The 21,602-nt window shown below is 50.5% G+C and overlaps 1 protein-coding gene across 2 annotated transcripts in view; it reads right to left on the bottom strand.

The window, feature by feature from the left end:
- LOC138452936 (zinc finger protein 773-like) overlaps positions 1–21,252 on the bottom strand; it is a 161,321-nt gene extending 140,069 nt beyond the window's left edge. Inside the window, exon 1 of one of the 2 annotated variants that reach the window (XM_069605300.1) lies at positions 21,080–21,252. In XM_069605300.1, coding sequence (XP_069461401.1) covers positions 21,080–21,085 — 6 coding nt within the window. In that variant the 5' untranslated portion in view covers positions 21,086–21,252. The remainder of the gene's footprint in view (positions 1–21,079) is intronic. The other variant, XM_069605299.1, reaches the window with a different exon arrangement.
- Positions 21,253–21,602: the final 350 nt, after the last annotated feature.

Genomic DNA, 21,602 nt, shown 5'->3' with positions numbered 1-21,602 from the left:
GTTCGGCACAGACATAGAACAACACAACAACACCCTAGCCAGTGTATGCAGTGTATGCATGACACTGGAGGTGGTGAACCTCACGCTAAAGAAGGACAAATGTGAATTTCGTTAAGGCACAGCCAGATTCTTTGGTCACATTTTCTCCGTGCAGGGAATGACACCAGAGCAGACCCAGAGAAGGTGGCCGCCCTAAACAAAACACTCCAACCCACCAACGTGTTGTGAGCTACGGTCATTCCTAGGCCTCGCCAGCTACTGCACCAGGTACATAAAGGTCTTTGCAACAGTCAGTGAGCCTTTGGGAGCTCTGACAAGACAACACGCTGCGTTCCTGTGGTCCCAGGAATGTCAAGAGGCATTTAACATCATCTGTCGGAGTATCTCGACAGCTGACAACATGGTGTATTTTGACCGACAAGGTGCACTGAATTAACGGCAGACGCCAGGCCGGAGTGGCTAGGGACCATAATGGCCCAAGTTGGTGAAGACTCCTCGCAAAGGAGACACCTATTTCGTATGCTAGCAGGAGTCTGTCCAAAATGGAGCAAGCGTATTCACAAACAGAAAAGGAGTGTCTGGCAGTGGTGTGGGCTTGTGAATATTTCCATCTTTTCTGATATGGAAAGCCTTAACATAACAAATCATCAGTCGTTACTTTTCATTTACGGCAGCCCACAGGCGAGGAAGACTCCCATGACAGCGAGATGGGGACAGAGGCTGCAGGACTACGCATTCGATATAATTCATTACACAGGAAAGGAGGAACATCCTGCTGACCTCCTATCAGGACAGCCCCTGGAAACGGTGACCCCTGAACCATTGATAGCTGACCGATATATCCATCATGTAATACACCAGGCAACTCCGACCGGGGTGGATAACCAGCGGTAGAAGTGGGCGGGAGTGGTTAGGAGAGGTGCTCCTCTACTTATTTTAATTAAGTTTTACTGTTCCTACACTTTTATTTTAAAAAGAAACCGTTCCAGAATGTTTTTGTGTTAAAATAAAAGTGTAGGAAGAAGTTGAAATTTGCTCTTCAGTGCACGGCACTGAACGTTCCCTTAAACAGCAGGAGTATGTGTTTGGGGGTTTGTATTGCGCATGGGAGGGGGCGTGGCATTGGGTTTGTGGGGAGCAGGTGCAGGCCAGCAGGGCACATAGTTCCAATACTGCTTTTCGTACACTTTGACCACTGCGGATAACCGAACGATGTTACAAGAGCCTGAACAAGATCAGGCTTTTCAAATCATTGCTAAGGACCTGAAGACTGGGCAGTGGAAACACGCCAAGAAGATGGGGGAAAGGGCCTCACAAGTCAAAAGTCCAAAGCTGGCATCCAAGAATATACACGCAGGAAGTGAACATATCCTAAAGTGAAAGATACGCATTTAGTTCAATTGACCTTCTCCCTTAAGAAGAAAGTGGACACGACAACAGAGCATTGCCCTTTCAAAGAAATTAATCAACACCGGTAAAATAACCTGAGAGAGGAGATTTTCCAATAACTACACTGGCAAAGTATAAAAGGGGCCCACCTTTTAAACCTAACAATCAATAGCGAAATATTCCCTTGAAAACAAAATCCCAATACAGGCCTTGCAAATTCTTAAAATCCCACTAGACCTGCAGAGCGAATTCCTTAGTTTACATACTCGACCTAAGAGAAATGCACTTGCCCCAAGGTGACTGGTGACAAAGGGCCTCATTACACGTTATGCGGTAAGGGATTAACGTTACCGGTAAGGGAATACCGGTATCGTTAAACACCAAGCCAATTACGACCCGGATTACCACTATTAGCAGCACTGCTAAGTACAGTGCCACTAATAGCGGCTAGTTTGCGGGCGCGCGACCCTTCATCCCGTAAATAGCAGCACACCATCACAAGCCATGCGGACATGCTAATAGCGGCATGGTAAAGCCCCAAAAACCCCTTACCGGCATGGCGCTAATACCGGCATCGCGAGCCACCCGTTAAGAGAACTGAGCAGTGTTCCCACCTGCCACAGGTGGACACAATCAGCACAGGTGGAGGCAATGGAGACTGTGGCAGCACAAAAGCAGCACACCACACTCCTTTACACACCCCATCCCACACCAAGATGGTTCCAATACTAGCAGCATTACATGGGCTGGAGGACATGATTGCAGTGCAGCAGCAACAACAACAGGCAGCACAGAGGAGACGCAGGAGGAGGATGAGGGCAAGACATGTGCAGCAAGCACCACCAGGGCACCTAGTAATACCACAGAGGCAGCCACCAATCCCCAGGATCTGAGCCAGTCCATTTAACCTAACCCCTGAGAAGATACACACCCTGTACCGTCTGGAACGGGATACCATCACCAGCATCGTGGACATGATACATGACGACATTGTGAGCCTCATAGACATCAGAACTGCCATCCCCCCTCTACTGAAGGTGGTGACTGTGCTCCACTTCCTGGCCACAGGCACCTACCAGCATAAAGTGGGGCAGATGCATGGCATCTCACAACCAGTATTCTCACGCACGCTGACCCAGGTGCTCGATGCCCTCCTGAAGCACACAAGTGAACACATATCCCTGCCACGGACTGGCCAGGAGATTGCAAACACCAAAGTCGGTTTCTATTCACTGGCAGGCATCCCAAGTTGCATCGGGGCCATCGACTGTACCCATGTGGAATTGGTGGTCCCACATCACAATGAAGTAGTCTACCGAAACAGAAAGCAATTCCACTCCATCAATGTCCAAATGGTATGTGACGCCAACAAGATAATCACACATTGCTGTGCCCGATTTCCCGGAATAACTCATGATTCCATGGTTCTGCGGAACTCAACAATCCCACGCTACATGGAGCGACACACCGGACAACGTTCGTGGCTACTTGGTGAGTAGCAGGGCAAGCACATGGCAGTGTGATTGGGGGGGATACATACTACAACTGGGTGTGATTGGGGGGAGATACATACTCCAACTGGGTGTGATTGGGGGGGAGATACATACTCCAACTGGGTGTGATTGGGGGGGATACATACTCCAACTGGGTGTGATTGGGGGGGGATACATACTACAACTGGGTGTGATTGGGGGGGAGATACATACGCCAACTGGGTGTGATTGGGGGGGATACATACTCCAACTGGGTGTGATTGAGGGGGATACATACTCCAACTGGGTGTGATTGGGGGGGATACATACTCCAACTGGGTGTGATTGGGGGGGGAGATACATACTCCAACTGGGTGTGATTGGGGGGAGATACATACTCCAACTGGGTGTGATTGGGGGGGGGAGATACATACTCCAACTGGGTGTGATTGGGGGGGAGATACATACTCCAACTGGGTGTGATTGGGGGGGAGAGATACATACTCCAACTGGGTGTGATTGGGGGGGAGATACATACTCCAACTGGGTGTGATTGGGGGGGAGATACATACTCCAACTGGGTGTGATTGGGGGGGGAGATACATACTCGAACTGGGTGTGATTGGGGGGGAGATACATACTCCAACTGGGTGTGATTGGGGGGGAGATACATACTCCAACTGGGTGTGATTGGGGGGGAGATACATACTCCAACTGGGTGTGATTGGGGGGGGAGATACATACTCGAACTGGGTGTGATTGGGGGGGAGATACATACTCCAACTGGGTGTGATTGGGGGGGGAGATACATACTCGAACTGGGTGTGATTGGGGGGGAGATACATACTCCAACTGGGTGTGATTGGGGGGGGATACATACTCCAACTGGGTGTGATTGGGGGGGAGAGATACATACTCCAACTGGGTGTGAATGGGGGGGGGGAGATACATACTCCAACTGGGTGTGAATGGGGGGGGGAGAGATACATACTCCAACTGGGTGTGATTGGGGGGAGATACATACTCCAACTGGGTGTGATTGGGAGGGGAGATACATACTCGAACTGGGTGTGATTGGGGGGGAGATACATACTCCAACTGGGTGTGATTGGGGGGGGATACATACTCGAACTGGGTGTGATTGGGGGGGAGATACATACTCCAACTGGGTGTGATTGGGGGGGGATACATACTCCAACTGGGTGTGATTGGGGGGGAGAGATACATACTCCAACTGGGTGTGAATGGGGGGGGGAGATACATACTCCAACTGGGTGTGAATGGGGGGGAGAGATACATACTCCAACTGGGTGTGATTGGGGGGGGGGAGATACATACTCCAACTGGGTGTGATTGGGGGGGAGATACATACTCCAACTGGGTGTGATTGGGGGGGAGATACATACTCCAACTGGGTGTGATTGGGGGGAGATACATACTCCAACTGGGTGTGATTGGGGGGGGAGATACATACTCCAACTGGGTGTGATTGGGGGGGAGAGATACATACTCCAACTGGGTGTGAATAGGGGGGGAGAGATACATACTCCAACTGGGTGTGAATGGGGGGGAGAGATACATACTCCAACTGGGTGTGATTGGGGGGGGGATACATACTCGAACTGGGTGTGATTGGGGGGGGGCGATACATACTCCAACAGGGTGTGATTGGGGGGGAGATACATACTCCAACTGGGTGTGATTGGGGGGGAGATACATACTCCAACTGGGTGTGATTGGGGGGGAGATAGATACTCCAACTGGGTGTGATTGGGGGGGGGAGATACATACTCGAACTGGGTGTGATTGGGGGGGAGATACATACTCCAACTGGGTGTGATTGGGGGGGGTAGATACATACTCCAACTGGGTGTGATTGGGGGGGGTACATACTCCAACTGGGTGTGATTGGGGGGGGTACATACTCCAACTGGGTGTGATTGGGGGGGGAGATACATACTCCACCTGGGTGTTGACTGTCGTCCGTAGGACAAATGGACATACAGATGTACGCCAATGTGCATCCGGGAAGGCCACAATGTACTTGAGAAGAACCCACATGCAATTTGAAGCTGCACAACATTGAGAACAATCCAGGTTTCCAAATATTCCACATCCATCCACATCCACATTGCGCATCATGCCACACCACATAATACACAAATTAACAACATGGCGTCAAGATGGTAATACAGAATTAGCGCAGCACAACATCAATAGAGCAATGTGCCCTTGAATGCATGCAAAGGGATCACCCCTAGCCATAGCATTGAACCACACACCTATAGCACCAATGAAGTGATGCTTCACAGCATGGCAACATCGATGTCAGAATGGCAGTACACTAGCAGTGTGGTACCAAATTTGCCTGGGCCCAGGGACACCTAAAACCTGGCCTCACCCAGGACATGTCAATTACTGTCAGAGGCATGAATCGGGCATGTCCACTTGCAGGGTTGAGCTCACCTTTGCACATTGCCGTCACACAGATCGTCTGCATGCATGCTGGTAATCGTGGATTTCAATCACAATGCAAAGACGATTTGTGTGATATGTACAGGCCGCTCTTGAGGTGAACAATAACAGGTCCCCATTCTTCCCCCCATACAGGTGATGCCGGCTATCCCCTGAAGAGGTGGCTCCTTACCCCTGTACGGAACCCACAGAACGGGCACGAAGAGGACTACAATCGTGCACATACCCGTACCCGCGTCATGATTGAGCAGACATTTGGCCTTTTGAAGACACGGTTCAGGTGCATAAGCAGGTCGGGTGGGGCTCTCATGTACGGCCATGAGAAGGTGGCCAAAATCACTGTGGCATGTTTCATGCTGCACAATATGTGTATCAGACGGAATGTGCCACTGCCCCCTGACATTGAAATCCAACCACCTGATGAGGATGATGATGGTGATGAGGACGGAGGTGACAGGGATGCTGGTCATGCAAGAGGCGATGCCCAGGAGGGACGCGATGTGCGACAGCATCTGATCAACCAAATATTCTGAGACACATGGTTCAACTCTGTAGGATGGAGATGGGTATTAGTGCACTGGTGTCTGTGGTGAAGCGCACAATGGACCCTGTCACCAATAAAGTACACATACACAATGACAAAGTCCAAGCCTGTGTTTCAACTAGTCACCAGTGTATTAAGGTATAATGAGATGAAAAAGTGCATGTCCCCAACTATCCCACCACCCTTTCACCCACCCCACCCCCCACAAAACTCCCAAAACACCCTTTCCCCCCTCCCCCCACAACACTCCCGAAACACCCTTTCGCCCCTCCCGCACAACAACCCCATGTGTGGCTTGCATAATGTTGGTGTCCTGCTGCACACGTGCCAGCTAAACCCTGCTGTCCCTATTTCCCATTGCCACCACCACCATTAGGAGGTTGGGATGATGTGCGCCTTGTGGTGCGCATGGAGCGGCGGAGGGGGCTTCTCTGCCTTGAACTCGCAGATGATGAGGTGGTTGTCTGTCCCTGTGATGGTGGTGGGAACTGGCGGTCCATCGCGCCCGCTATGCGCGTGAGGACCTGCCTCAGTTGGCCAATCTCCACGCACAGCCTGTTGGTACAGGCTACCATCGCCTCCCTCGAGTGCCTAGCAGTCTCCGTGATCTCCCCCCTGAGACGGGCAGCCTCTTCCACATGCTGCCCAACCAGCACTGTAATGTCCTCCTGGCGCTGCCTGATGGTGGCCAGGTCATGGCCACTGTGGCCAGCTCGTGGTGTGGCTGCTGCGCCTTCCTCTACGTCCTGGACATCAGGTGAGGCCACCGGTGGGCTCCAGCACCCTCCCGTGTTCTCCTCGCCAGACTGGCCATGGACACTGGATCCTGGTGTTGGCCGTGGAGTTGCTTCTGGGCTTCCTGGGGGCGTGGGGGGTGCATTTGCATGGTGAACTCTATAAGGTCCTCCACATCTGACAGCAGCGCTGTGGCTGCTGCCTCACCAGTGGAACTTGTGGCAGCGGAGGGTGGGTCCTCCGTGGGTGTAACCTGTGTTGGTGGGATCACAGCAGTGGGTGCGGCAATTGTTGCAGCCATAGATTGAGGTATTGATGCAGTGGCACTCTTGCTATGTTTGACCCTCTGCAGGGGCTCACTTCTCCCTGTGCCCCTTGATGTGGTGGGGGTGTCCCCTGTCTCCTGTGACCTGGGTTTTTTCTTTGCAGGGGGGCCTGAGTCACAGTGGAAGGTTCTTCGCTGTCTGTATGTGAGCCCGTGGGGGACAAAGAGGGGGATGGCATTGGTGATGGTTCAACGTGCTTCATGCAGATTCAGTTCATCATGCTGTTCTGTGCATTGGGACTTCATTGGTGGGGATTCAGGTGATGGGGCTGTTGAGTGGGTCATCCATGCATGGGTCTGTGTGGCACGTGTCAGTGGTGATGCGTGCATGTGTGTGTGTTGGGGTGTGACACTCACATGGGCAGGGTTGTGTGCATGTATGATTGTGGCCGCATCCATGAGGTGAATCTGGGCTCACATTTGGGGGGTGCCTCAACAGTGCATTGTTTCATGTGCACACTCACCTCCATCGGATGTAGTGGCCACACCATGCTCCATGCTCTAGACTCCCTCGATTGATTTGACGCCAATCGTGCTGGCGCAGGTCTCCTCCCACTCCTTCAATTTAATTGGTGAATCAGCGCCACCTCCTGTGGCCATGGCCAGCTTGCGGTTCGCAGACAGTATGCTGCGGACCCGGAGGCGGAGATCGTCCCACCGCTTCCTGCACTCCCTGATGGTGCGGTTGGTGGTGCCCACCGCACTCACTTTCAGGGCGACCTCTGCCCAGATGGCCTTTTTCTGGATCAGGGTCTCCCGCCGCATGTCGTTGGCAAATACCACATCAGAGTTTGCTTCTAGGGTCTCTGTCAGCATTATGAGTTCCTCGTTCGTAAACTTCTCTTTACGCTGGCGGTCAGTGTTTTTTTTGTATGGCCTTTGGCATGGTGAGGGGATCCTTATGGCTTTGGGATGGCACAGTTGTCGAAACAGGTCCAGGGGGCAGAGGATGGCAATGGATTGTGTTTTTAAAGATGGCCGCCGTGCTCTTTCCCGTTCCTGTGCGATGACGCTATTTCTGGTTCCGCTATTTAACGGTGTCCGCTAATAGCGGTGACCGCTATTTGCGTGGTGCAGGTGGTTGGAAGTGCTCTCAGAGCTTTCGTCGGTGCCGCTAAGGTTTTTTTTGGGGTCTTTACCGGCATGGCGCTATGCTCGTGTCCGCGTACTCGTAATGGTACGCAATTAGCGGCCTCTTGCCAAGGCGGACACGTTAATAGCGCCATGCCGGTAAATGCCATTTTTTTACCGCGTACCGTGTAATGAGGCCCAAAGTATTTACCAGTGCTTTTTGCAAAATGGTGCATGTCGCCATAAGCACACTTGATATTTGCTGCAATGCTGTCAAGCATGTACAGTGTATTTATTTCTAACATCCCCATACTAGTAGATTTTGAGAGCCCTGGGTCCCCACACTATTGGAATTTCTTTGGTTTCTTCAAACCGACAAACCCCCCCAGCCCCTTCTCCTGTAGAGTCCAAGAGGGGAGCAGCATCCTGTCATTCTAAACAGGATGATGTTGCCGGCAGCTTGGAGGATAGGTGGCTAGTCACAGACATTTTGAGGAAAGCAGCTAGACTTATCAAGGTCCTTCCACATCAAAGTGCTATGCAAATTCCTACGCAACATGGATGCGCTGGTGTGTGGGATGGAAGTCCAAGCAGCCCTTCTAGAAGCAGTGCTAAACTTGTTAGTGAAGCTATCCGAGCAAGAGCTGGCCTACAGGACAGTGAACTCCAATCATTCTGTGATCTCCAGAGGCCACAAACTGGTGGACGGACTTCCAGTAGGAGAACACACTCCAGTATGTCATATTTTTAAAGGGGTTTGCCTATCGACTCCGGCCCAAGCGCGATACAGGACACGTTGGGACATTAACGTCATTCTCAGTTCATTCCATTGCTGGCTTCAGAATTCTGAGTTGCCGCTCACAGCACTTTCCGGCAAGCTGAGGACAATTTTATGCCTTATCTATTATAGGAGAGTCTCTGACGTTCACACCTTGGACATGGTTGGCAGAGTATACTCACCCGACGTTGGTGACCAAATGTAATTCTGGAGTCGTTTCATACCCGGATTTTCAAGAACCTCCTAACATATGTGTAGTGTGATGTTTGAAGGCCTATGAAGCCATGAAATTGGCACAGTGGCAGAGACCAGGAGACAATTGTTGATTGCAATTCAGAGACTGCAAAAGGCCATTCTACACAAACACTCAAAGGTTGTGTGAGGTGGACTTCAGCACAAGCAGGTATTGACATGTCTTGTTTTGGCACTGAGAGGCGCCATGGCATCCAAAGCGTTTGGAGTCCGCCTGGAGGTTATTATGAAAACGGCCAATTGGTCTGGCGAATCGGTCTTTAGAAATGTGTATTTTACGCCCATGAAACAGTCGGGTTAGTTGGTAGTGAGTAAGCTTTATACAAGCACAATTCTGTCCTCCGGTCTCGACATAGAATGACAATTTTCCAGAACAAAATTTGGGAAAGTTAGGAAAGTATTGGGATGTACTTACAGCATCCCAGCCAGGCAAAAAGGTTCAGGTAAAAAAAACCTATGATGAGGGACGAGTTCGGCACGGCAGATGGGGCACGTATCTCTTGTAGTTCATTTTTGACACATATCAGATGTCCACGTATAGCAACACAGAGGAGCAACAAATGTATTAATGTTGCGGTTACAGGGGTTATAGATAGGGCAGTGTATAGGCCCTGTGTTTAGTAGTTGTACACAAAGTTACATCTTTCCGTGAGGTGCGAGGGAAGAGATGAAGAAAGTGGAAGATGGAGCCAGAAAGGTACTGTGGTAAGAGCAAAGTCAGCGTGTTAACATGGCAGGAGTGCCGCCAGATTGGATTTTAAGGCCTAGTACACAATGAACAGAATAGAACTCAGGCATTGATATGGAGCAGCGGCTCCGTTTTGCTCAGTCCCAAGAAAAATCCCTTCTCCATCCCACAGGAGAGAAACTGAGGGCAGAGGCACCCACAGTGCATAGATAAATGCTAATTCTATCCAGCTGTTGGGTGTGAACGTGGTGGGAATGTAATGTTAGCTGTGGAGAGAGCATGTTGGGATGCGCCCTTTGAAGGGCACATTTTCTGTGATGCCAATCGGCCTGGCGAACATTTAGAGCACTACTGCCCTCACCCAAGGAATGGTCATCCAATTTGAATTACAAGTAGACGCATCACCAAAGCAAATAAATCCCTAAAATTCAGATTTAAGACTGGTGCCCTGCTCACGTCATTAGTGGGATGGGAGGATGAGAGTGATGCCAATACATTTAGTAAAAGGTTGGGGGGTGCAGCTTGTGCGCGCCGCCGTAGCAGGTATAATGAGAAGGCCCATTGTCATATCAAAGCAGAGTTGGCCTCGCCAGATTACTTGGAATGCGTTTGGATTGGAGGGGTGCATATCACGTGATGGTCATGATTTATTCATGTAACAATATACTCATGAGACAATCCCGTGGATTTAATAGCGATGATGTAGTGGGCCAATCGGTCCAGGGAATATAGGGAGGCATTATAATGTTCTATAGGTGGTAGCCAATAAAAGTGATGGAATAACATTGTATGCAGGTTTGTGGTTTTCTGCTATATAACCTGTATCTTCTTCGAAGAGTGACGAGTTCTGTGTCAGTTCGGTTCCACGGTATCGTCAAGACCTTTTTGCATGCAATAAACCAAGTTTTCACTTGCAAAACGGTGCAGTGATCATTTGGTCTCTTGGATTATTTTAACCGTTTGGGTTTTGGGTTAAACTCGTATTTACAAAACGTTTAGGATTCTATTAAAAACACAGAACAAGTACTATTCGCGCCCTTTGAATTTTCGCTTTTGAAATGCTAGCATTTGGCTTGTTGTGATGGTCTGTGCTATAGAATGTTTCACTGTCTTAATGTATAACTTGATGCATATCTTTTTCAATATACTGTGACGTATGGTGACATGATGTGTGACTGTAGTGATATTTTCCCTCCCTTATCATCCACAGGATCAGAAGTTAAATCTGGCTAATTGACCTGAGGTTAGTGGTGACCCTCGAAGATGTTGATTCTAATATTAGTTACACAGTCTTCATTTTCGACCACAAGAGTACCCTGCAGCACGCAGCCACGAATGAGGAAGCAGAATGGATTTTCAAGCCTCTTACAGGGTCGAGTTGAAGCAGATTGAAGGAACAGGGTTGTGTGAGTTGGTTTCTTTTGGGTACTGGGAAGATTTACTGCACAATCACGGTGAATAAACTGGGGCACAGCAACCAGCAAATATATTGCAATATCTTATTTCAATGTGAAAGACATTTGCATTCATTCAATACTTCAAACAATAGAAACTTTCAGTTTTTCTGTTTAAATAAATCACATCTGTGTATTGTTCCACATCATACACAAATTCAATTAATTCCACAGATTCAGTCTGTTCTTATAAACAAAAATAATTTCTTTTAAGCAGAATGTATGGTTAACATGCCCTTTGTGTATATACCACTTTCAATACGAATACACATTTGTCATAAAATTCATAGATGAGTCCCAATATTTGAGTTGACACAAGTTGTTCATTGTTAGTATGACCGTGGTGCCCTCTTCTTAACTACGCGTTTCGGGCGTTTAACGCCCTTCTTCAGGTTTTAAATAGTGATACTTGTAATGCATCACGCGGTGTAAAGTGAGGCTCCAATGGATAGTATTACCAAGTATCAAATTAGATACTGTATTCAAGCTCGAGTTACCAGAAACAAATAAAAGAGTAGTCTTCGTTTGATGTATTAAATAGCTTTTATAAACCATATTAGATATCTTAGCAACAACGATACAAAGCACCCATTTAGTCAACACATTGGAGTCCGAGTTATCGGAGTCAAATATAATAGCGGGATTTATTTAATACATGTAATAGCCTTCCAAAGCCATTCAAAGATGGCGCTCATGTTTGAGACACCACTAACATAAGAGAAGGACAACTTAAGTTAGTAGCCTCGCAGGAAATCAGCATCTCTACCCGAGACGGCCTAGAAGAATAGACGTAGGAAGTGTTTCTCGAGTGGCGTGAGGATCGTAGCAAGTAACTAAGGTAAATTTCCGTTACGGGCTTCACAATAACAAAGTAATTATTTCCAGGAAGGATCAACACCTGATACTTCATTTTTATTATTGCGGCACAGAAAACTTGCCGAAAACACGCTTACCAGCGAGTGATCGAGCACACATTGAAACGATCCTGGGTACCTGAATGTGGAGTGCTAACGCTGACCACAGGTAGGCAGTTCCACCAAAGAATAACACATCTGTCAGGCAGTTTTTAGCTTTAGTCAGCCCCTAATTACACGTTCAATATATCTTACAGGACAGTACCGCCATATCTTCCCCAGAAGCCGGGATTCCATTGGTTATTCACTACTGACCCGTACAGTTTAACTACTGTCACTTGTTCTGGTAAGCTGGAAGTTGATGTTCTATAACTCGGAATAGGATATATTTAATTTTGTGTGGCGACAGGGGGACCCCGTGCTATGGTATGGCGCTTGCTCCCCCTGAGCCACACCATGTATTACGTCTGTCTGACACTGATATACATATATATTTTTTCAGTGATTACCAAATCCTTCTGAAAACAAATATTAGGACGACATCCCAAGTCCAGCACAAAGGTCAGTGCTATATAGTACCTTAATGTTCCTTAGTACTTGAATGTATAGATATGATTTCCTAAATATTCATTTAGCTTTCTTTATAATTAATTGCAGGTGAAATAGAAAGAACAGTCACCCAATATTTAAAACCTGAAGAAGGGCGTTAAATGCTTGAAACGCGTAGTTAAGAAGAGGGCACCCCAGTCATACTAACAGTGAACAACTTGTGTCAACTCAAATATTGGGACTCATCTATGAATTTTATGACAAATGTGTATTCTTTTGGAAAGTGGTATATACACAAAGTGCATGTTTACCATACATTTTGCTTAAAAGAAATTATTTTTGTTCATAAGAACAGACTGAATCTGTGGAATTAATTGAATTTGTGTGTGATGTGGAACAATACACAGATGTGATTTATTTAAACAGAAAAACTGACAGTTTCTATTGTTTGAAGTATTGAATGAATGCAAATGTCTTTCACATTGAAATAAGATATTGCAATATATTTGCTGGTTGCTGTGCCCCAGTTTACTCACCGTGATTGTGCAGTGAATCTTCCCAGTACCCATATTCTTCAGTAAAGGTAGCACTTTACTTTCTGGGAGCACCTAAAGTGGTTTTTAAGCAGCATTACTTATTTCCGAATTGACTGATTATTTAATTTCTGGAATACAATAGAGGTGTGCATCTCTACTCTACATTTACTTGGTTTCTTTTGGGAACTGTTTTTTATTAAAGTTTGTTTTGTTCAGTGGGAGATTTCATCAAAGATGAGCAGACCAGCAAGACTCATGGAGCCACACATAGCTCACCAAGATCAAAGGATCTCACCAATTGTCCTTTCAGGCTCTGCACACAATCACACCAACTGTGCATTCCCACGGTCATCTGCAGCACCAAACATGCAAGAGGACAACCACATACCAGAACCAGGAAGAATGACTACTCATGGAGCAAGATACGCGTCCAAGATGGCAAGACAATTCAGAAAACTGCTAAAAATCTGGCTCTTCAACACCGCAGATTCAAATTGAAATGACTAAACAATCAAACAGGAAACAGGAAAGAACAGGAGGACAGAATTCAGGATGGCACTGACAACACCCAGAACCAACTAAGGGAAACTCCTACAATAACAAGAGAGTCGACGCTAGGTCGAATAGGACACACGCGACACCCCCATGAGGACAGAAATTAGCATCCCTGCCCAACTCCATCCAACAACCTCACCCACTCCATGAACGCTACCAAGTACCATACTTACAGCGATGCCAATGAAACCAATCCACTAACAATTTCACACCTCTGCATACACCTCTCAAACTCTAACCAAACACAACTACAAGCCTATAACATAACAATCCAAACAAACTTCACTACACTGCAACAACAAAACAAACCATGTATAGACTCGCACAACAGCACACAATGGCTACCGACCGGAAAACACCCCGAGCCTAGCTAACAGTGTTAATCGGGTTGAGGCTGCCAACGGCACATCACTGCTCTCTTGCACTTTTTACCGCTTATTCCCACTAACTCACCTCCTCCCCCTTCCGTTTTCAGAGCTGCCAGAGCACCAGGGGACCACTCCGGTGGTGATAGTGCACGGTACAAATATCCTTAACATTAACTCTACTGCAATCTGTCCCTACAGAGGGAGGTGATGTAGCATACTATGTATGCTCGTCCCAGAATGCACTGCAGCACCCATTACGCACGTTCTACGCTGCATCATGTCGCCATAGGACGTGCAGAGAGAAAGGAGACAGACGTCGACTACTCGCGGCGGGTGCAGCTACGTGCATACAGTATTAGTAAAGGTACTCTGCTCGTACAACATCTGCTGGGCCCTGGACCTTTGGGCGTTTTGTGAAGACCACCAGCCACCAGTCATACCTCACAGACCGCAAAATAATTTACCACAGCTGGGTCCTTTACATAGTATCAATGCCAGCTGGGTAGTACATAAATTGGGGTGCTAAGGAGGGCACAGCCGAGGCCTCCCTGCCATGTTTCCCAGTTCCATGCATGACACCGCGAGCCAGTCCTGCTTTTTGCTTCCAATTGCATGCTAGTTTTGTTTTTCTCATTGCAAGGCTAGGCCTACAAGTCCCACCATGCAATGCGAAAAATAAACACAGGACTGGCTCAAAGATTCCGCATGGAACTGGGAAACTTGGCAGCTATGCAGAGGGTTCAGCTTGGGCACCTAGTGAGGATGGTGTAAACCGTGCTACAGTTCCCCATGATCAGGGGTGGACTGGGTAGCACGAGAGGCCCTGGAAATAATGTTCGAAGTGGCCCCATACTAACCCCTTTTCCTATGAGAAAATGTAAAAATAAAGTACAATACCACACAAAAGAGGCCCAACGGGCAGAGACCTACCAGTCCACCCCTGTCCATGATGCAAATGCAATCTTAGGTTGGGCTGATGTCTTTCAGCTTGTAATTAAGAGGGGCCACACTGGGACAGGGGACTCATAGGATGAGGAGGGTAAGAAGAGGGGGCCAGAAGGAAAACGGGGAGAAGGAAACTGTGGGCAGTAAAGAATGATAGAGAAAAGGCCACATAAAGGAATGGGCACATAGAGAGACTTACTTCATAGGACGGGCACAGCAACGTGAGGGCGGGCATACTGGGAGGGTGCAGAAATAGCAATGAGATAGAACATACAGGGTTCCTAGTGAGAAGGGGCAGTGGTGGGCTGGCCTACAGGGGTCTATGGAGATAGAACACATGGGTGAGGGGTTCCTAGTGAGAAGGGGCAGCGGTGGACTGGCCTACAGGGGACTATGGAGATAGAACACATGGGTGAGGGGTTGCTTAATGAGATAGGGGCGGCGGTGGGCTGGCCTACAGGGGACTATGGAGATAGAACACATGGGTGAGGGGTTTCTTAATGAGATAGGGGCGGCGGTGGACTGGCCTACAGGGGACTATGGAGATAGAACACATGGGTGAGGGGTTGCTTAATGAGATAGGGGCGGCGGTGGGCTGGCCTACAGGGGTCTATGGAGATAGAACACATGGGTGAGGGGTTTCTTAATGAGATAGGGGCGGCGGTGGGCTGGCCTACAGGGGACTATGGAGATAGAACACATGGGTGAGGGGTTCCTAGTGAGATAGGGGCGGCGGTGGACTGGCCTACAGGGGACTATGGAGATAGAACACATGGGTGAGAGGTTTCTTAATGAGATAGGGGCGGCGGTGGGCTGGCCTACAGGGGTCTATGGAGATAGAACACATGGGTGAGGGGTTCCTAGTGAGAAGGGGCGGCGGTGGGCTGGCCTACAGGGGACTATGGAGATAGAACACATGGGTGAGGGGTTGCTTAATGAGATAGGGGCGGCGGTGGACTGGCCTACAGGGGACTATGGAGATAGAACACATGGGTGAGGGGTTTCTTAATGAGATAGGGGCGGCGGTGGACTGGCCTACAGGGGACTATGGAGATAGAACACATGGGTGAGGGGTTCCTAGTGAGAAGGGGCAGCGGTGGACTGGCCTACAGGGGACTATGGAGATAGAACACATGGGTGAGGGGTTCCTAGTGAGAAGGGGCAGCGGTGGACTGGCCTACAGGGGACTATGGAGATAGAACACATGGGTGAGGGGTTGCTTAATGAGATAGGGGCGGCGGTGGGCTGGCCTACAGGGGACTATGGAGATAGAACACATGGGTGAGGGGTTTCTTAATGAGATAGGGGCGGCGGTGGACTGGCCTACAGGGGACTATGGAGATAGAACACATGGGTGAGGGGTTCCTAGTGAGAAGGGGCAGCGGTGGGCTGGCCTACAGGGGACTATGGAGATAGAACTCATGGGTGAGGGGTTTCTTAATGATATAGGGGCGGCGGTGGGCTGGCCTACAGGGGACTATGGAGATAGAACACATGGGTGAGGGGTTGCTTAATGAGATAGGGGCGGCGGTGGGCTGGCCTACAGGGGACTATGGAGATAGAACACATGGGTGAGGGGTTCCTAGTGAGAAGGGGCAGCGGTGGGCTGGCCTACAGGGGACTATGGAGATAGAACACATGGGTGAGGGGTTGCTTAATGAGATAGGGGCGGCGGTGGGCTGGCCTACAGGGGTCTATGGAGATAGAACACATGGGTGAGGGGTTCCTAGTGAGAAGGGGCGGCGGTGGGCTGGCCTACAGGGGTCTATGGAGATAGAACACATGGGTGAGGGGTTCCTAGTGAGAAGGGGCAGCGGTGGGCTGGCCTACAGGGGACTATGGAGATAGAACACATGGGTGAGGGGTTGCTTAATGAGATAGGGGCGGCGGTGGGCTGGCCTACAGGGGTCTATGGAGATAGAACACATGGGTGAGGGGTTCCTAGTGAGAAGGGGCGGCGGTGGGCTGGCCTACAGGGGACTATGGAGATAGAACACATGGGTGAGAGGTTTCTTAATGAGATAGGGGCGGCGGTGGGCTGGCCTACAGGGGACTATGGAGATAGAACACATGGGTGAGGGGTTTCTTAATGAGATAGGGGCGGCGGTGGGCTGGCCTACAGGGGACTATGGAGATAGAACACATGGGTGAGGGGTTTCTTAATGAGATAGGGGCGGCGGTGGGCTGGCCTACAGGGGACTATGGAGATAGAACACATGGGTGAGAGGTTTCTTAATGAGATAGGGGCGGCGGTGGGCTGGCCTACAGGGGACTATGGAGATAGAACACATGGGTGAGGGGTTTCTTAATGAGATAGGGGCGGCGGTGGGCTGGCCTACAGGGGACTATGGAGATAGAACACATGGGTGAGAGGTTTCTTAATGAGATAGGGGCGGCGGTGGGCTGGCCTACAGGGGACTATGGAGATAGAACACATGGGTGAGGGGTTTCTTAATGAGATAGGGGCGGCGGTGGGCTGGCCTACAGGGGACTATGGAGATAGAACACATGGGTGAGGGGTTTCTTAATGAGATAGGGGCGGCGGTGGGCTGGCCTACAGGGGACTATGGAGATAGAACACATGGGTGAGGGGTTGCTTAATGAGATAGGGGCGGCGGTGGGCTGGCCTACAGGGGACTATGGAGATAGAACACATGGGTGAGGGGTTTCTTAATGAGATAGGGGCGGCGGAGGGCTGGCCTACAGGGGATTATGGATAGAACACATGGGTGAGGGGTTTCTTAATGAGATAGGGGCGGCGGTGGGCTGGCCTACAGGGGACTATGGAGATAGAACACATGGGTGAGGGGTTTCTTAATGAGATAGGGGCGGCGGTGGGCTGGCCTACAGGGGACTATGGAGATAGAACACATGGGTGAGGGGTTGCTTAATGAGATAGGGGCGGCGGTGGGCTGGCCTACAGGGGACTATGGAGATAGAACACATGGGTGAGGGGTTTCTTAATGAGATAGGGGCGGCGGTGGGCTTGCCTACAGGGGATTATGGATAGAACACATGGGTGAGGGGTTTCTTAATGAGATAGGGGCGGCGGTGGGCTGGCCTACAGGGGACTATGGAGATAGAACACATGGGTGAGGGGTTTCTTAATGAGATAGGGGCGGCGGTGGGCTGGCCTACAGGGGACTATGGAGATAGAACACATGGGTGAGGGGTTTCTTAATGAGATAGGGGCGGCGGTGGGCTGGCCTATAGGGGACTATGGAGATAGAACACATGGGTGAGAGGTTTCTTAATGAGATAGGGGCGGCGGTGGGCTGGCCTATAGGGGACTATGGAGATAGAACACATGGGTGAGGGGTTTCTTAATGAGATAGGGGCGGCGGTGGGCTGGCCTACAGGGGACTATGGAGATAGAACACATGGGTGAGGGGTTTTTTAATGAGATAGGGGCGGCGGTGGGCTGGCCTACAGGGGACTATGGAGATAGAACACATGGGTGAGAGGTTTCTTAATGAGATAGGGGCGGCGGTGGGCTGGCCTACAGGGGACTATGGAGATAGAACACATGGGTGAGGGGTTTCTTAATGAGATAGGGGCGGCGGTGGGCTGGCCTACAGGGGACTATGGAGATAGAACACATGGGTGAGAGGTTTCTTAATGAGATAGGGGCGGCGGTGGGCTGGCCTACAGGGGACTATGGAGATAGAACACATGGGTGAGGGGTTTCTTAATGAGATAGGGGCGGCGGTGGGCTGGCCTACAGGGGACTATGGAGATAGAACACATGGGTGAGGGGTTTCTTAATGAGATAGGGGCGGCGGTGGGCTGGCCTACAGGGGACTATGGAGATAGAACACATGGGTGAGGGGTTGCTTAATGAGATAGGGGCGGCGGTGGGCTGGCCTACAGGGGACTATGGAGATAGAACACATGGGTGAGGGGTTTCTTAATGAGATAGGGGCGGCGGAGGGCTGGCCTACAGGGGATTATGGATAGAACACATGGGTGAGGGGTTTCTTAATGAGATAGGGGCGGCGGTGGGCTGGCCTACAGGGGACTATGGAGATAGAACACATGGGTGAGGGGTTTCTTAATGAGATAGGGGCGGCGGTGGGCTGGCCTACAGGGGACTATGGAGATAGAACACATGGGTGAGGGGTTGCTTAATGAGATAGGGGCGGCGGTGGGCTGGCCTACAGGGGACTATGGAGATAGAACACATGGGTGAGGGGTTTCTTAATGAGATAGGGGCGGCGGTGGGCTGGCCTACAGGGGATTATGGATAGAACACATGGGTGAGGGGTTTCTTAATGAGATAGGGGCGGCGGTGGGCTGGCCTACAGGGGACTATGGAGATAGAACACATGGGTGAGGGGTTTCTTAATGAGATAGGGGCGGCGGTGGGCTGGCCTACAGGGGACTATGGAGATAGAACACATGGGTGAGGGGTTTCTTAATGAGATAGGGGCGGCGGTGGGCTGGCCTACAGGGGACTATGGAGATAGAACACATGGGTGAGAGGTTTCTTAATGAGATAGGGGCGGCGGTGGGCTGGCCTATAGGGGACTATGGAGATAGAACACATGGGTGAGGGGTTTCTTAATGAGATAGGGGCGGCGGTGGGCTGGCCTACAGGGGACTATGGAGATAGAACACATGGGTGAGAGGTTTCTTAATGAGATAGGGGCGGCGGTGGGCTGGCCTACAGGGGACTATGGAGATAGAACACATGGGTGAGGGGTTTCTTAATGAGATAGGGGCGGCGGTGGGCTGGCCTACAGGGGACTATGGAGATAGAACACATGGGTGAGGGGTTTCTTAATGAGATAGGGGCGGCGGTGGGCTGGCCTACAGGGGATTATGGATAGAACACATGGGTGAGGGGTTTCTTAATGAGATAGGGGCGGCGGTGGGCTGGCCTACAGGGGACTATGGAGATAGAACACATGGGTGAGGGGTTTCTTAATGAGATAGGGGCGGCGGTGGGCTGGCCTACAGGGGACTATGGAGATAGAACACATGGGTGAGGGGTTTCTTAATGAGATAGGGGCGGCGGTGGGCTGGCCTATAGGGGACTATGGAGATAGAACACATGGGTGAGAGGTTTCTTAATGAGATAGGGGCGGCGGTGGGCTGGCCTATAGGGGACTATGGAGATAGAACACATGGGTGAGGGGTTTCTTAATGAGATAGGGGCGGCGGTGGGCTGGCCTACAGGGGACTATGGAGATAGAACACATGGGTGAGAGGTTTCTTAATGAGATAGGGGCGGCGGTGGGCTGGCCTACAGGGGACTATGGAGATAGAACACATGGGTGAGGGGTTTCTTAATGAGATAGGGGCGGCGGTGGGCTGGCCTACAGGGGACTATGGAGATAGAACACATGGGTGAGGGGTTTCTTAATGAGATAGGGGCGGCGGTGGGCTGGCCTACAGGGGTCTATGGAGATAGAACACATGGGTGAGGGGTTTCTTAATGAGATAGGGGCGGCGGTGGGCTGGCCTACAGGAGACTCTGGAGATTTTCCAGTTGGCCTTTAATGAATGGGCCTGTTTTGAGTGGGTGCCCTGGTTTTCTTCTCATCGCTTTTTTCCATCTCTCGTTTCCCCATCACACATTTGAAGGAAACAGTGTGAAAGCTGCCAGGCTGTTATGCTTTACTCTCAACAGGGGACACAGGGATAGCAGGCAGCATAGGCACAGAGGTGGAGATGGCACACAGGGAGAGTGTGCCAGCCTGAGTGAGGAGGATACATATAGGAAAACGGGGGCAATACAGAGAGGGTGACAGAGGAACAGCACTGGCTAACAGTGAGGGGATCTTACAAAGGCACGAGGCAGGCAGGGAGAAGGGGGCACACAGGGGCATCATAGAAAGGACACACAGAGCTAGGGGGTGGGCACTGTGAGAGAGATGATGTTTATAGCTAGGACCACGGGGCCCAGGGACACGCAGGGAGGCAGCGTGGGCAAACAGGAAGTTCACACTGAGAAGGGCACAGCTATGGAGCGTGCACCGTGAGAGTGGGGCCACAGGGACAGGGCATTTAGGGTCGGTGGGCACGGAGGGATAAAGGGGCTCTCGAGGTGAGGAGGCCCGGGCAGGAAATCATCAAGTGTTATTCACCTCCATGGCTTGCGGGCATTACTGCCGTATATCCGCCTCTTGGGAACAGATGACACGTGACTTCAAGTGCACCTCTTCACCCCAAAGCCAGGGGGCAACTGCTTGAGCTGGTCTTTCTTAGTTAGGCTGTCGGCTTCCGCAGCGGGCGGGGGGTGGAGGGGGGTGCGGGTGCAGGATGGGTCTGCTCGGAGAAGAGACGCTGCTCCCCGAGTCAGGGGCACTGGGGCCCGTGGTGCCAGAACAGCTGGGCACCGTCCAGACCCTGGCCAAGCTCGCAGGTCCATGCGGGAGACCTGTCAGACTGGTGTTTAAGAGTAACCCATTATAAGCCTGGCAGTGCCCAGATCATGCCAGCGCCGAACACGTGCCACCAGGGCATGGGGAAAAACCTCCTAATATTTCATTACCCAGATAGGATGGCGGCGCCCAGATGCATAACGGGGTGCTTTGCCGGGGTCTCGAGAGACCAGATACACAGCGAGGGTGGTGTGGGAGGGGGGGATAGTAGGATACAGAGGTGTGG

The sequence above is a fragment of the Ambystoma mexicanum genome, chromosome 4p (genome assembly GCF_040938575.1).
Source record: "Ambystoma mexicanum isolate Mex_15411 chromosome 4p, UKY_AmexF1_1, whole genome shotgun sequence".
In the NCBI taxonomy this organism is placed as follows: domain Eukaryota; kingdom Metazoa; phylum Chordata; class Amphibia; order Caudata; family Ambystomatidae; genus Ambystoma; species Ambystoma mexicanum.
Note: the sequence above shows the minus strand (reverse complement) of the source record. Positions and strands in the feature narration are given on the sequence as shown.